Here is a 13,707-nt window from a genome sequence, read left to right as displayed (position 1 = left end):
AAAAAAAAAAACTCACATAAAACTGTCTTCTACCATTTATGGTAAAGTTTATAGTGAGGCATTACTTTTTGTTTATGAAGAAATGTATTAATATGTTAGCCTTAGAAGTGAATTCTCTATTTAGATGAAATTTTTAATAGCTCGACAAGTTCTTATTTATAGAAATTTTACTAGATTTTAGTTTATCCTTAGGTTTTGTTTACCTTGACTGTCATGATCTTAGATAGTTGAAAATGTAAAGCTTAGATTATTTATGTTAAGTGGAAATGGAAAAAGGTCTTTTAAAATTGTCATTTAAATATATGTATGAACTTGACAAACAACTATTTCCATATTCAAAGAACAGAACAAAAAGACTTTTATAAAAAACCTTGAGTCTCTTAAGAATAGCTCATTTAAAAAAAATTCTGTTAAATTTTAACAATGTAGTGCATAAACAGCCCTGCTTGTTTGTGTCCTTTTCTGAATTTCCTATTGCTTTCTTTTATATTTTCTTAATGTTTACTGATGGTTTATTTTTTCATTATTTTCTTCTGGGAAGGATTTTGTTTTAGTGACTACAAATTGGGGTGGTAGAGAAATGTATGGAGTACATATGTTCTCAAGTAGCAGGCAGAAAGCTTTTATAAGTCAGGAAGACCCATTGATATTTAAAATGTACAATTCTGACTTTGAAAATAACTATAATTTCAAGTACCAAAATGGAGAAACAAATTGAGATAAAAAGCAGTAGTGGAGAATTGAGAATATCAGTGTGGAAACAAATGGGCACAAATCTGATATTGTGACACTATTACCTTTTCTAAAATTATATTTTCAGGACTTTAAGAAAGGAATGAACATATACTTAACCAAGTTTCAACAGAAGAATGCAGCCACAGGTAATCTTTAATATTTCAGGGTATGAAAAGTAAAGGAAAGTTTACGTTTTATATTCAGCGACTCTTTGATGTGATACGTTGACTCATAACAGTTTCAATGTTCTCTCACATGCCCTGTTTTCTGTTTAGATTAGTGTACAGTAGGGTAAGTGTATTAAGGAATGAGTCTCTTTAATTATCTGAAGGTGCTGTATTTACCTCAAGCAGAATACCCTAGGCCTTTGTCCAGATTCTGGAACTTTTTTCTTGCTTGTTAGACAATTGTGAGGTAATTGATCATTAAATAATCTGGAAGTGTCTATTTTTAAAAATGGTCACATGGGATTATGGGTCTAAAATGAGGTAATTTTAGTGTATTCTGATCTGTAATGCTCACAGTTGTTTTTGATTGTTATAATAACCTTTGTGTTGAAATTAGTGTTCCATTCTCCCTGGATATACATTTCTTTTGGTGTATTTTTCTTTTTTCTTTTCTTTTTTTGGAGGGGGGAAGGCAAGGCAATTAGGGTTAAGTGACTTGCTCAATTTCACATAGCGAGTAGGTGTCAAGTGGCTGAGGCTGGATTTGAACTTAGGTCCTCCTGACTCCAGGGCCAGTGCTCTATTCACTGCGCCACCTAATTGTCCCTGGTGTATTTTTCATAATGTACTTTTCAGTTTTTCATATGTTAAAGTCAGTATTAAATTTGGGATGGATTTGGTGGGGCAGGGGTGGGAGGGAGAAAAATTGGGATGTGCATAAATCTTCACAAGCAGTTGGGATTTAAGGGGATGGTGTTGGTCTTACATTATGGAGGGGTAGACAGAAAAGGTTCTGGTGACCAAGGTGACTGACCTTCATCCATTCCCAATCAATAAACATTTATTAAGCATTTGCTTTCACTCAGGCTCCTGCTAAACTCTGGAAATACAATTAATTTAAAAAAAAAATCCCTGCCTTGAAGAATCTTACAGTCTAAAGGGTGAAACAACACACAAAAGAAGCAGGAGAAGGGAGGGGGCACAGAAGAACACTAGGAGGAGAGGTACCCATCTGGGGAGTCTTTTTCCATGAAGTTAAAACCAGGCAGAGTGTAATGATAGTATAAACTTGCATGCCACTAAAAGTGTGTCTGATGGTTATCTTGTATTTTTTCAGTCTTGATTTTATTTTATTGTTTATTGATATCTCATGTAGTTGTTAGCTTCCATTTGGCCAATTAATTTTTAAGGAGTTTTATTTTTCTTCACTGAGGTTTTCTACCTCTTCTACCTCTGGCCAATTCTGATTTTTAAGGAGTTATTTTCTTCAATATTTTTAAAAATTTAAAAACACACTTTTTTTTTTTAAATTTTCACTTAGAAATTCTGTCTCTCCCATGCCCACTGAAAGGCAAGCAATTTATATATGTGAAATTATGCAAAACATCTCCACATTAGCCATATTTCCAAAGAAAATTATACTTCAGTTTGCACCCAGAGTTGATGAATTCTCTTTTTGAGGTGGATAGCATTTTTTTATCATGAGTCCTTTGGAATTTCTTTGCACCATTGCATTGATCGGAGTAATCAGGTTTCTCACAGTTGATCAGCATTCCAACATTGCTGTCACTACACAGTGGTCTTCCCATTCATTCATCATCTGTTCATATAGGTCTTGCCTATCATTGTTTTTTCTGAAACCACCTCCTTCATCGTTTCTTTTAGCATAATAGTACTCTGTCACAATCATATACGATTTGTTTAGCCATTTCCCCTTTGATAGCCAAAGGATATAAATAGGCAGTTTTCAGAAGAAGAAATCAAAGCTACCTGTAGATGGATGGAAAAAAAACTCCTATCGGAGGTTTCCAAACTTATTTGGCCTACTACTTCCTTTTCAAACACAAAAATTACTCAGCACCCTCCTGAAATCTACTTTCTTTAACAGCTTTTTTGTTATTTAAATTTGCATCATTTCAAACTACTATAGCACCCCCCTGGATCCATTCTAGCACCCCCCAGGGAGTGGTATCACCTACTTTATGAACCTATGTTACTGTGTATAAAATTTTTCTGATTGTGTTCACTTCACTGTGTATCAGTTCATGTAAGTCCAGATTTCTTATGGCACAATAATGTTCCATTACGCTCATATGATTTCCAATTCTTAACCACCAAAAAAAAGAACTGCTATAAATATTTTTGTACTAATAGGCCTTTTTCCCTTTTTTTTAAATGTCTTCAGGATATAGACCTATCAGTCATATTTGAGCCACACATTTATTAAGTACCTACTATGTATGCCCTGAACTGCTTTAGGTGCTGAGGATACAACAACAAAACAGTCCTGCTCCTCTCCTTCTCTCTCCCCCCAAACCCCAATTTCTTTCAATTCCTACTTGGTTTTGGAGGCCCAACTTACATGTTAATTCCTCCAGAAGTCTTCCATAATTATCCCCTTCCTCTTATGGTAATTTCTTCTTTTTTCTGAATTCTCTAAGCACTTGATACTTAGTAGTGTACTTTTACATTTTATCCTGTATTATAACTATTTGTGAGCATATTATCTATCCTACTTGACTGGGGCATACTATTAATCGTTATATTTCCTAAGCTTAGTACAGTATTCAAGGTGTAATAGGTGCTTAATACATTAATACGTATCTCTTTCTTTGAATTAATGAAGGTAGGTAAATAAATGAACTATCAGACTGAGAGCAAAAGTGTCAAAAGACATGCATCTGACTAACTTGCTAGTTATTAATGCCAGTTAATTAATGCTTTCCATTTGAACATGGGAACAGTTAGTGCTCTCTTTACCATTTGTTTTGATGTTTGAAGATAAATAATTTTTAGTAGAAATAAAATAAAATATCTTTATTACAGCTATTGGCACAAGAAAGTATTAATTGAGCCCTTATAATAAAATGAAAACAAAGCTATTCAAATACATTGTCATTCACTTAGTGCTATTGATTCCTTTAATCAAAGCTTAACCTCTTAACTTAAAACAAATGATTGGTTTTTATAATAGAATTCAATCTAGGAGGAGCCAAATAATATCTAAAACCTTTGTGATGTAGCCTAAAGACATAGTTTCTGATTTGTTTGGCATAAAGAATTCTGGAGAACTTGATTTTCACTGGTTGTGTTTCTTTTTCAGAGGACCTTTGGGAAAGTTTAGAAAATGCCAGTGGTAAACCTATTGCAGCTGTGATGAGTACATGGACCAAACAGATGGGGTTTCCACTCATTTATGTGGAATCAGAACAGGTAAATTGACAAAATCCAGCATCGTATCTTATTCTGTGTAAGAGAAAACCCACTGGAATGTTAGCAGACTTCTTACATAAGCTACTTGATGTCTTAACTGAAGTTTCTAGATGATAAGAAAGCCACATCTATTTTTAGATTCTTCTCTTTTATTTACGTACTTGCCAGATCAGTGTTTCAGTGGAATTGATATTTGATATTGGTTGGGTGACAGTGTGATTAGAATGTATTACGTGGTGTTTTAGAGATAGTTTACTGAATTCAAGGAGTGACACTGAAGTCTGAGTTAACCTCCAATAGAACTGTGAGAATTATACATCCATCCTTAATGTCTCTTAAAACATAATTCCAGAGGACTTATAATAAACATGCTTCTAAATAGGTGATAAATTCAGAGTGCAGATTGAAGCATATTTTTTTGGTCTTGGCTAATGTGGGAATTTGCTTTGCTTGATTATATATATTTGTAATTAGTTTTGTTTTCTTTCTTTCTCAATGAGAAGGAGAGATGAGAGGGAGACAATTTAGAACTGAAAAAATTAAAATACATTATTTTTAAAAAATGAACTGTTAATGCACTTTAATTTGTGGGAGGCTGAGGAACTATATGGTACATTTAAACTTTTTTGTTGTATTTGTTGTTCCTTTTTTGTGGAAAGCAGGGACAGATCCTTAATCAAACATGCCTTGGTGTTATACATCTGTTGACTGAGACGTTAACTCTATTTTACAAGGGCTATCGGTTTATAACTGCTCAGGTTTTGCAGGTGGCAGAATTCCATAGTGCATTTAATTCCAAAGTGTGCAAAATTTTGGAGTACTTTTACCTTGAAAATTTTACCTTCATAATTATATTAATAATTATAATCCTGTGACTTGCATTTTACCATTCTGGTGCTGCATTTTGATCTATTTAATAGATTGGCTGGAAGAATTTGATAATATAAGTGATTAGAGAATACCAAGTATTAAAATTGATGGATTAGTATGCCTGTTAAATTTTATTGACTAACAGCATTGTTTGCTGTTTCCCCCACTCCCCCCTCACTACACTGTTCTGTTGTAGCAGATTTTTTAAGAGTATTGGACTCCATAAAATTTATAGTAGTTTTCATTTTGTTAAGATGTTGGCAAAAACAATAGCATTGAAGAGAAGTGTTCCATTCACATTTAAGGATAAGTGTTTGACTGAAAATATGAACCAAAAGTCATAGGATTGTAGATGAGAACTAGAAAGAGACTTTAAAGGTCATTTATCTAGTCCTCATTTTACAGCCCATAGATGCTATAAGTTAGCTATGTGAGGTTACTGTTTTAAAAGTATGTGTAAATTGAACTTTAGATCTTAGGTTTATCTAACCTAAACAGTGAGGCAGAATACTCACATTTTAAAAGCAAAATATAGAAGTTACTGGATATGTAACACAAATGTGTGTCATGATGGTCGTTGAATTTTAGAATGGGAAGATACCTCTTAGAGATTATCTTGTTCAGTTCTGTCATTTTAGAGAAAAAGAAACTGAGACCCAAAGATATTGACTTGCTCAGTGGTCTACAGCTAATTATTAGTAAAGTGAGAGATTGCCTGAATCACACACCATTGTTATTTTCACCTAATATCATTGTTCTGTTTCCTACATTAGAAAATTGTAATTTATATTCCCGAGATTTTCTTTTTTTCACTGAATGCCAAATTAATGTTCTTCTTTTGAAAGATGAGAAAATGGATTAGGTTGCTTTCATTTTGTTATTTGAAAATGCAGGAACCCCAAACCTTCTTTTCAAAGTAAGTTTGGCCATTTTATATGACCAGAGGTGAAGGAAATTTAAAGTGCACTTCACTTAAGTCATCTAATTTATATGGTGTCTAAACTTTTTGGAATTTGTCCAGCTATAAGTGTTGATTGGCTAAGAAAACACTATAGCTCCAGGTTAGAAAATTGTACAGTCCCACAGTCCTCTGGCATAGGCAAAGCTTGGTATCTCTGAAGCTAATATTCTTTACCTTTTAGAAAGGGAAAGTTATGTCAATACAGAAGACCTTGATTGTAGTCTGATTTTTCTATCCGTAATACTAGTAATAGCTTATATTTATGTTGTCCTTTATAGTTTATCATTTTTATCATACCTCTTATATTACCATAGTAGACAGTTAGTAATAGAAGCACTACTTTATTTTATTTTTTTTGAAAGACGAGTTTATTTTTTTAAATTAAATTATTTTATTTGTTTTCAGTGTTCGACAATCACTTCCATATATCTTAGTTTTTTTCTCCTCCCTCCCCCTCATTTCCTCCTCCCTCCTCACTCCCTTCCTGAGAACAGTGTACAATCTTATATAGGTTCTACACATACTTTCTTATTAAATACATGTTGCATAGAAGAATTAAAATAAATGAGAGAAACCATAAAATAAAATAAAACAAAACATTATACAAAAGAAAATGGTCTGTTTCTATCTGCGATCCCATTCCATAGTTCTTTCTCCGGATGTGGAAGGTGTTTTGCCTCAAGAGTCCATTGGAAATTTTTTAAGGCCATGCATTTCAATGAAGTACTAAGTCTACCTTTGCTCTCACTGTGGTTCTACAAAGGTAGAAGCACTGTTTTATAGATGAGGAAACTGAGGCAGCAAAAAAATAAAATAACCTGTACAAGGTCATCAGCAAGTGGCAAATTTAGGATTTTGACTTTACTTTATTGCCCCAAATGTCTGCACACGGTGGACATTTGACTGATTTTAAGTAAATTTTATTGTGCTCAATATGTGCGTTACATTGTTATTGGATCATACATGTAGAGCTAAAAGTGACCTCCAAAGTTATCTAGGCCATCTCCTTCATTCTGTAGATTCAGAAATTGAACTGGATGATCTCTTAGGTTCCTTCCAACTCTAAACCCATGATCCTCTGAGATTTGGAGAGATAAAGTGACGCTCTAAATCACAGTAGTAGGAATGTGTCCTTTAATTCCAAATTCAGCACTGGTTATTGACATTGTCATAGAAACAAACCTTGCTTTATGTAAGTGGGCTCTGCAGATTTCTACGTAAAGAGATTTTTACATAATGAATTTGCTTGCAGAGGTGGGAAAGAGGGAAGGAGTAAAATAGGAAAGGAGCTGTGTGCTGGGGTGAGAGCTGGCACATGGTTCAAGGACAATTAGAGGCCAGGGTAGAGAAGTAAGAGCAGGAGGCCTTTGTGTGTTACAAGGGCCAATGTCAGCCACATGGGGTCTGGCCAGAACCAGGAGGAAGAATACAGGGGGGCAGACATGGAAACTGGTTATAGACAGGAACAGATGGTCAACATGTGGGGCCACAGACAGACACATGGTTCCTGAGCTCAGATAAATGGAAGACAGACATACATCAGTGGAGTGGAGGAACAAAGCAAAGGTCTTCATTCTTGGAGCTGGAGGTCTCAAGCCAAGCCCCCATCCAGTAACATCATCTGTGGTGGCAGTCTCACCCCCATTTCCATTCTTCTGCTTTCACTTGTAGGTGTTTTGGGGATGGGAGGATGGAAGGCCCCAAAACACTAAGCCAAGGAGTAGGAGCAGAGAGAGAGATTGCACAGTAAAGTCAACATAGGTGTGTTTTTGGAATGAGTATTTCTTTCAGAATTCTTTTTATAAATTCTTCACATAAAGTCAAATTTGCATAATGTCAATTTAATTTCTAATGCAAAAACTATCTGTAATAGAAAGCTTACAGTGCCTGGCACATAATATGTGCTTAAAGAAAGCATATTGCCTGATTGAATTTCCTTTTGATAGTCACACATCATTCATATTTTTCCTTAGCTTTACAACTCTTAAATATTTCCTATCCTCTCAATCTGTTTCTAGAGCACTTATTCAAATAAGTCTTTATGAGTTTATTTTATATATGTTTTTTTGTATTTCTTTCAGGAGCACAGACACCTGGCTTTATTTCTTTATGTATAAAATTGTCACTGCAGCAAACACTCCAGCCCAACTTAACTGTTCATGTATTTTTTTCTAGATGAACAGTCCATTCTTAATTGAAGAAAACTTCCTGTTTAGATATTTTGGGGGACTTTTCCCTTTCTTACAAGTAGAGTGTTGAAGTTCTTTTTTAAAGTAAAGGTATTAACTTATGAGCTGTTTATAAGAGTCTGCTGTTGCTTCAGACTTTTCAGTTGTAGAGTTTTTTCTCATCTGTACTAACCCTTATATTATGTTACTATATAGTAAATCACCTAAAGAAAAGTGTCCTTTCACACACAATAGAATCCTGAAATTGAGTTTTGGTGCAGAGTCCAAATGTTAACCCACTTTATAAACTTGTCGTTCTTCTACTTAGCTCCATGAAGAAGAAAACTGTGTTGTTTTTTAATAGTTGATTAAGCCTTTGAATATATGAAATCTTTCTCCAGGGGGACACTTTGAGTACTATCATCTTTTTTTAGGGGTGTACATTAAATGATAACTATTAGCTTGTAATCTGCCTTCTATCCCCAATACTCTTTTTGAAGCTGCTTTCTCAAAGATTACCAATAATTTCTTTTCCAAAAAAAATTATTTTTTTAGCGTTCTTAAATTGAGTTCCAAATTCTCTCCCACTTCCCTTACTGAGAAAGCAAGCAAAATTGTGTCAATTATACATATGAAATGAGGCAAAATGTTTCCATGTTTTCCATGTTGCAAAAAAAAAAAAATAAAGCAAGAAAGTTATTTCAATTTGCACTCATAATTCCATCAGTTCTCTCTCTGGAGGTGGAAAGCATTTTTTCATCATGAGTCCTTTGAAATTGTCTTGGATCATTGTATTGATCAGAGTAGCCAAGTCTTTCACAGTTAATCAGCATTACAACATTGCTATTAGTGTGTCTAATGATCTCCATGTCCTTCTCACTTCACTTTGCATCAGTTCATATAGATCTTGCCATGTTTTTTCTGAATCCATAGACCACAGTCATATGCCGCAACTTGTTCAGCTCTTCCCCAGTTGATGTGCATCCTCTCAATTTCCAAATCTTTATCACCACAAAAAGAGGAGCTGTAAATATTTTTATACATTTAGGTTCTTTTCTTTTTAAAAATAATTTCTTTGAGGTACAGACCTAGTGGTGGTACTGCAAGGTCAAAGGGTATGTACAGTTTTATAACCCTTTGGACATAGTTCTAAATTGTTCTCCAGAATGGTTGGACCAGTTCACAACTCCACTAGCAGTTTGTTAGTGTACGTGTTTTCCCCTCCAGCATTTGTCATTTCTGATAGGTGTGAGGTGGTCCCTTAGAGTTTTAATTTTCTTTTCTTTAATCAATAATGATTTAGAGCAATTTTCATATGACTCTTGATAGCTTTGATTTCTTTTTCTGAAAACTGCCTGGTCATACCTTTTGACCATTTTTTAGTTGGGGAAATGGCTCTTCTGTTTATAAATTTGGTTCAGGTTCCTATATATTTGAGAAATTAGGCCTTTATCAGAGAAACTTGCTGTAAAAATTTTGATATTACTTTGTTGTCTATTGGCCATCTTTTAGTAAAATGTAGTTTCTTTGATTATCTCTTTTAATTAGGTCTGGTGTTGCTTTTGCTTTGCTTGTGATCATGATTGCTGTCCTTAAATTTTTTACTTCAACTAAAGCATAATAAATTCTGCTCCTGTCCTTTATTTTAACTGTATGTGTCTTTCTGTTTCAAGTGTGTCTCTTATAAACAACCTAATGTTGGATTATTGGTTTCTAATCCATTCTGCTGTCTACTTCTGTTTATGGGTGAGCTCATCCCATTCATATTCACAGTTGTAATTACTAACTATGTATTTCCCTCCATCCTGTTTTCTTCTTTTTATCATTCTTTATCTCTTTTTATCCTGTCCCTCCTCAGAAGTCTGGTTTGCTTCTTACCATTGTCTCCCTCAATCTGCCCTACCTTTTATCATTTCTCCCCTCTTCTCTGCACCCCCTTCCCCCCCAAATATCTCTTATCCTTTCCCCTTCATATTTCCCTATTGGGGAATATAGAGTTCTATACCCAGATAAGTATGTGTGTATGTGTGTATATGTGTATGTGTGTGTGTGTGTGTGTGTGTGTGTGTATGTATGTATATATTCTTCCCTCTTTGAACTATTTCTGATGAGAATAAGGTTCAAACATTGCCTGCCATCTTTTCCTTCTGTTTTCCCCTCCACTATAAAAACTCTTCCTTGTATGCCTCTTCTGTGTGAGAAAATTTTCCCCATTCTACTCCTTTCCCCCTTCTCCCAGTGCATCCCTCTTTCTCAGCCCGTTAAAGTCTCAACATAATTGACTCACACTCATGCCTTCTTTGTAGACTCCTTCTAACTACCCTAATGATAAAGTTCTTAGGAGTACATATATCATCTTCCTATATAGGAATATAAATAGTGTAACTTTGTTGAATCCCTTATGATTACTCTTTATTGTTTACCTGTTAAAACTTTTCTTGAGTTTTGTGTTCTGCTCTTTTCATCAAGTATGCTTGAAAGTCCTTTATTTCATGAAATATCCATTTTTTCTTCTGAAGGATTATACTGGATTTTTCTGGGTAGGTATATTTTTAGTGGTAATCGTAGCTCCTTTGCTTTTCAGAACATCATATTCCATACCTTTCCACTCCTTTAAGGTGAATGCTGCTAAATCTTGTATAATCTTGACTTTGGCTCCATGATACTTGAATTGTTTCTTTCTGTTTGCTACCAATGTTTTGTTTTGTTTTTTTAACTTGGGAGCTCTGGAATTTGACTACAATGTTCCTGGGAGTTTTCATTTTCAGATTTCAGGAAGTGATCAGTGAATTCTTTCACTTCTATTTTACTGACTGGATGTAAGATATTGGAGCAGTTTTCCTTTATAATTTCTTAATCTTGACTTTTAGGTAGTCTTGTAATTCTCAAATTACCCCTCTTCGGTTTGTTTTCCAGGTCATTTGTTTTTCCAATGAGATATTTTACATTTTATTTTACTTTTTCAGTCTTTTGACTTTCTTTCTTGATGTATCATGAAGTCATTAGCTTCCACTTTCCTTGGGTATTTTCTCCTTCCTTGACATCTGTGACACTTCTTTCTACTGTTTTCCTTCCTGATTTATACCTTCTCAGTGTCCTGTGGTTCATCTTTCTCCTGCTTCTAAAAATGTTTATCCTTAAAGGATCTGTCATAGGCATTCATTTCTGTGTGTTTTATCCCTTAGTGGTTTCATCTATTCCCATCAATTTGGTTAGCTCTATGTAGATGTGATGTGATGTGATGTAGTGTAGTGTGTTTGTGTCTTTCCCCTAAACTCAGTTACGTATTTTCAACTGTCTAGATTTTTCCAACTGGCTTTCCTATTTAGATATCAAATTCAGTATATCCAAAATCAAGTTTATCTTTCCTCTAAAACACTCCTCTTGATTTCTCTATGTCTGTAAATTATGCCACCATCCTCCAAATAGCCCAAGTTTGACACATTGATGTATCTTTGACATTTCCTTAACCCATATCCAGTAAGTTGCTGCCTATTATAGCAAATTTTTCCCATCCTCTACTCAGATGGCCATCCTACTTTAAGATATCCTTGACTCTTGCCTTGACTACTATAACAGTTTCCTATTTAGTCTTCTTGACTTGATTCTCTTCCATCTTTCATGCAGCTGCCAAAATAATCTTCCTAATGTCTCATTCCCTTACACAAAAACCTTGAGTGACTCCCTTTTGTCTGTAGGATAAAAATCCAAAATCTTTGAGGCCCTCTATAATCTGGATCTAATCTGTCTATCCAGCCCTGTTTCTCATTACTTCACTTTACATGATCTATTCGGTAGTTCATTTCCTACCCGTCTTCATTTGTGGAAGCCATCCTCCATAACTGGAATGTATTCATTCCCATCTCTGCTTTTCAGAATCCTTTTCTTTCCAAAGTCAGTTAATTTGCCACCTCCTCCATAAAGCCTGACTTGATTTCTCAAGACCAGAGCATTTTTCTCCTCTTTAAATTTTCCTAGAGTGCTTTTGTCTGATTCTCTCCATTGTTATCATCACACCTATACTTTTATCATACTTTTCTCTGGTCCTATGATGTGACTGCAACATTTTTTTCCTTTGTATCCCCAGAATGTAGTGAGAGTGCTTTGCGCACATATATTATGTGTTTGTAAATATTCTCCGTTTACATAGCATTGTCATTGCCAGTAAATGTTGAGTGCACATTGTACTTTTTTAGGGACTCTGTATTGAGGTAGCATTACAGTGTGCTTTTTCACAGAAATATTACAAAAAAAATCTGTTAATACTACTATAGCCTTTGTTTTGCATTTTAGGTAGAAGATGACAGAGTGCTGAAGTTGTCCCAAAGGAAATTCTCTGCCAGTGGACCATATAGTGGTAAGCTGATGATGAAAAGAAGATGCTAATCAATATAGCTTAATGTGTGTGGCACCAGCAGTTTGTCAACTAACTAATAATTTTTTGCATCAGTTTATTTCTGTTTTAAATGAATGACATCAAAATTAATATGTGATAATAGATTAAATAAAATGAGTGTGCATTTTAATTTAGCTTGTCTTGAGGAATGAAACTTACAGACTGCCCTGCACTGGGACTGTTGCAGTCTTTGTTCCTATAGATCTTTGGTAAGGGAAGACTTATTTAGAAGAGGGAATGAAAGTGATTTTTGTATATATGCTGATTTCACCTTCCTGGGAGTCTGGTAGAGTGAGAGGATTAAAAGATATTTCTGGATTTAGGAATTTAAAAAAAAAAGGTGGGGCATTGTGTGGATTGGCCCCATGGCTTTTGTGCTTTCCATGGAATTGTGGGATCAAAGGTTGGAAGGACTGAAGAACCATGGGCACGTCTATGGAGAGATGTTTTTACATAGTTGAGAGACATTCTATGTAATGTATGTAATTGACTGTTTATTCCTGAGCTGTGTGCCATTTTTTCCCATTTTATACACATTTATATGTATATGTGTACGTGTAGGATTTTTGTTGTTGTTTGTTTTGTTACTTAAATTTCTCTTTAGAAAGCAAAGGAAGAGATTTAAAAATAAAACTCAGAGGAAATTTTTTCCTGTGGTAGTTACTGTCTTTAAAGGATATAACACTTAATGTACAAATCTTACCCAGTGTCTCATTTGAAGTGTGCTGTTTCTTTGTAGGGTTGAACTCATTTTTTAGATTTCCTGGCTAAAAGAGTTTAACGTTCAAGATTAAAATTCCAAATGCATCTTTACAAAAGGAATTGAATTGTTAGTGGTTAAGTTTATGAAAACAAAAATCTCGTCTCTGTCTGTATATTATGCACAGTGTCTTTTTAGTTGGCACCTTACTGCAGGATTGGTTTTGTTGCCTGGCATTAAAGCTAACTTATCTGACTCAACAAAGATTTACTCCTTGAGTGTGCCTTCCTGGTAGTAAAAATTGAAAGCAAACACTGACGTGTGTGCGTATGCGTATGTTTACATGCACATATTTTTCAGAAGTTTAGACTATATGTATAGAAATGTATGGCAAGCCTAAAAAAAAAAAATGCAAATTTTTGTTCTCAGATGCCATCTGAGAGGCTTAACCCCCTCAGTTTATTTTCTCAGTTTTTAAAATTGTGAAATATCTTAGA

General features: G+C 34.6%; 1 protein-coding gene across 4 annotated transcripts in view; it reads left to right on the top strand.

The window, feature by feature from the left end:
- The window catches only part of NPEPPS (aminopeptidase puromycin sensitive), a 119,622-nt gene that overhangs the window by 89,019 nt on the left and 16,896 nt on the right, over window positions 1-13,707 (top strand). For all 4 annotated transcript variants that reach the window (XM_072646216.1, XM_072646215.1, XM_072646214.1 and 1 more), the window contains 3 exons: window positions 821-881; window positions 4,006-4,115; window positions 12,408-12,471. In XM_072646216.1, coding sequence (XP_072502317.1) covers window positions 821-881; window positions 4,006-4,115; window positions 12,408-12,471 — 235 coding nt within the window. The remainder of the gene's footprint in view (window positions 1-820; window positions 882-4,005; window positions 4,116-12,407; window positions 12,472-13,707) is intronic.

The sequence above is a fragment of the Notamacropus eugenii genome, chromosome 2, assembly GCF_028372415.1.
Source record: "Notamacropus eugenii isolate mMacEug1 chromosome 2, mMacEug1.pri_v2, whole genome shotgun sequence".
In the NCBI taxonomy this organism is placed as follows: domain Eukaryota; kingdom Metazoa; phylum Chordata; class Mammalia; order Diprotodontia; family Macropodidae; genus Notamacropus; species Notamacropus eugenii.
The sequence above is the reverse complement of the archived record's forward strand: the minus strand, read 5'-3'. Positions and strand labels throughout refer to the sequence as shown.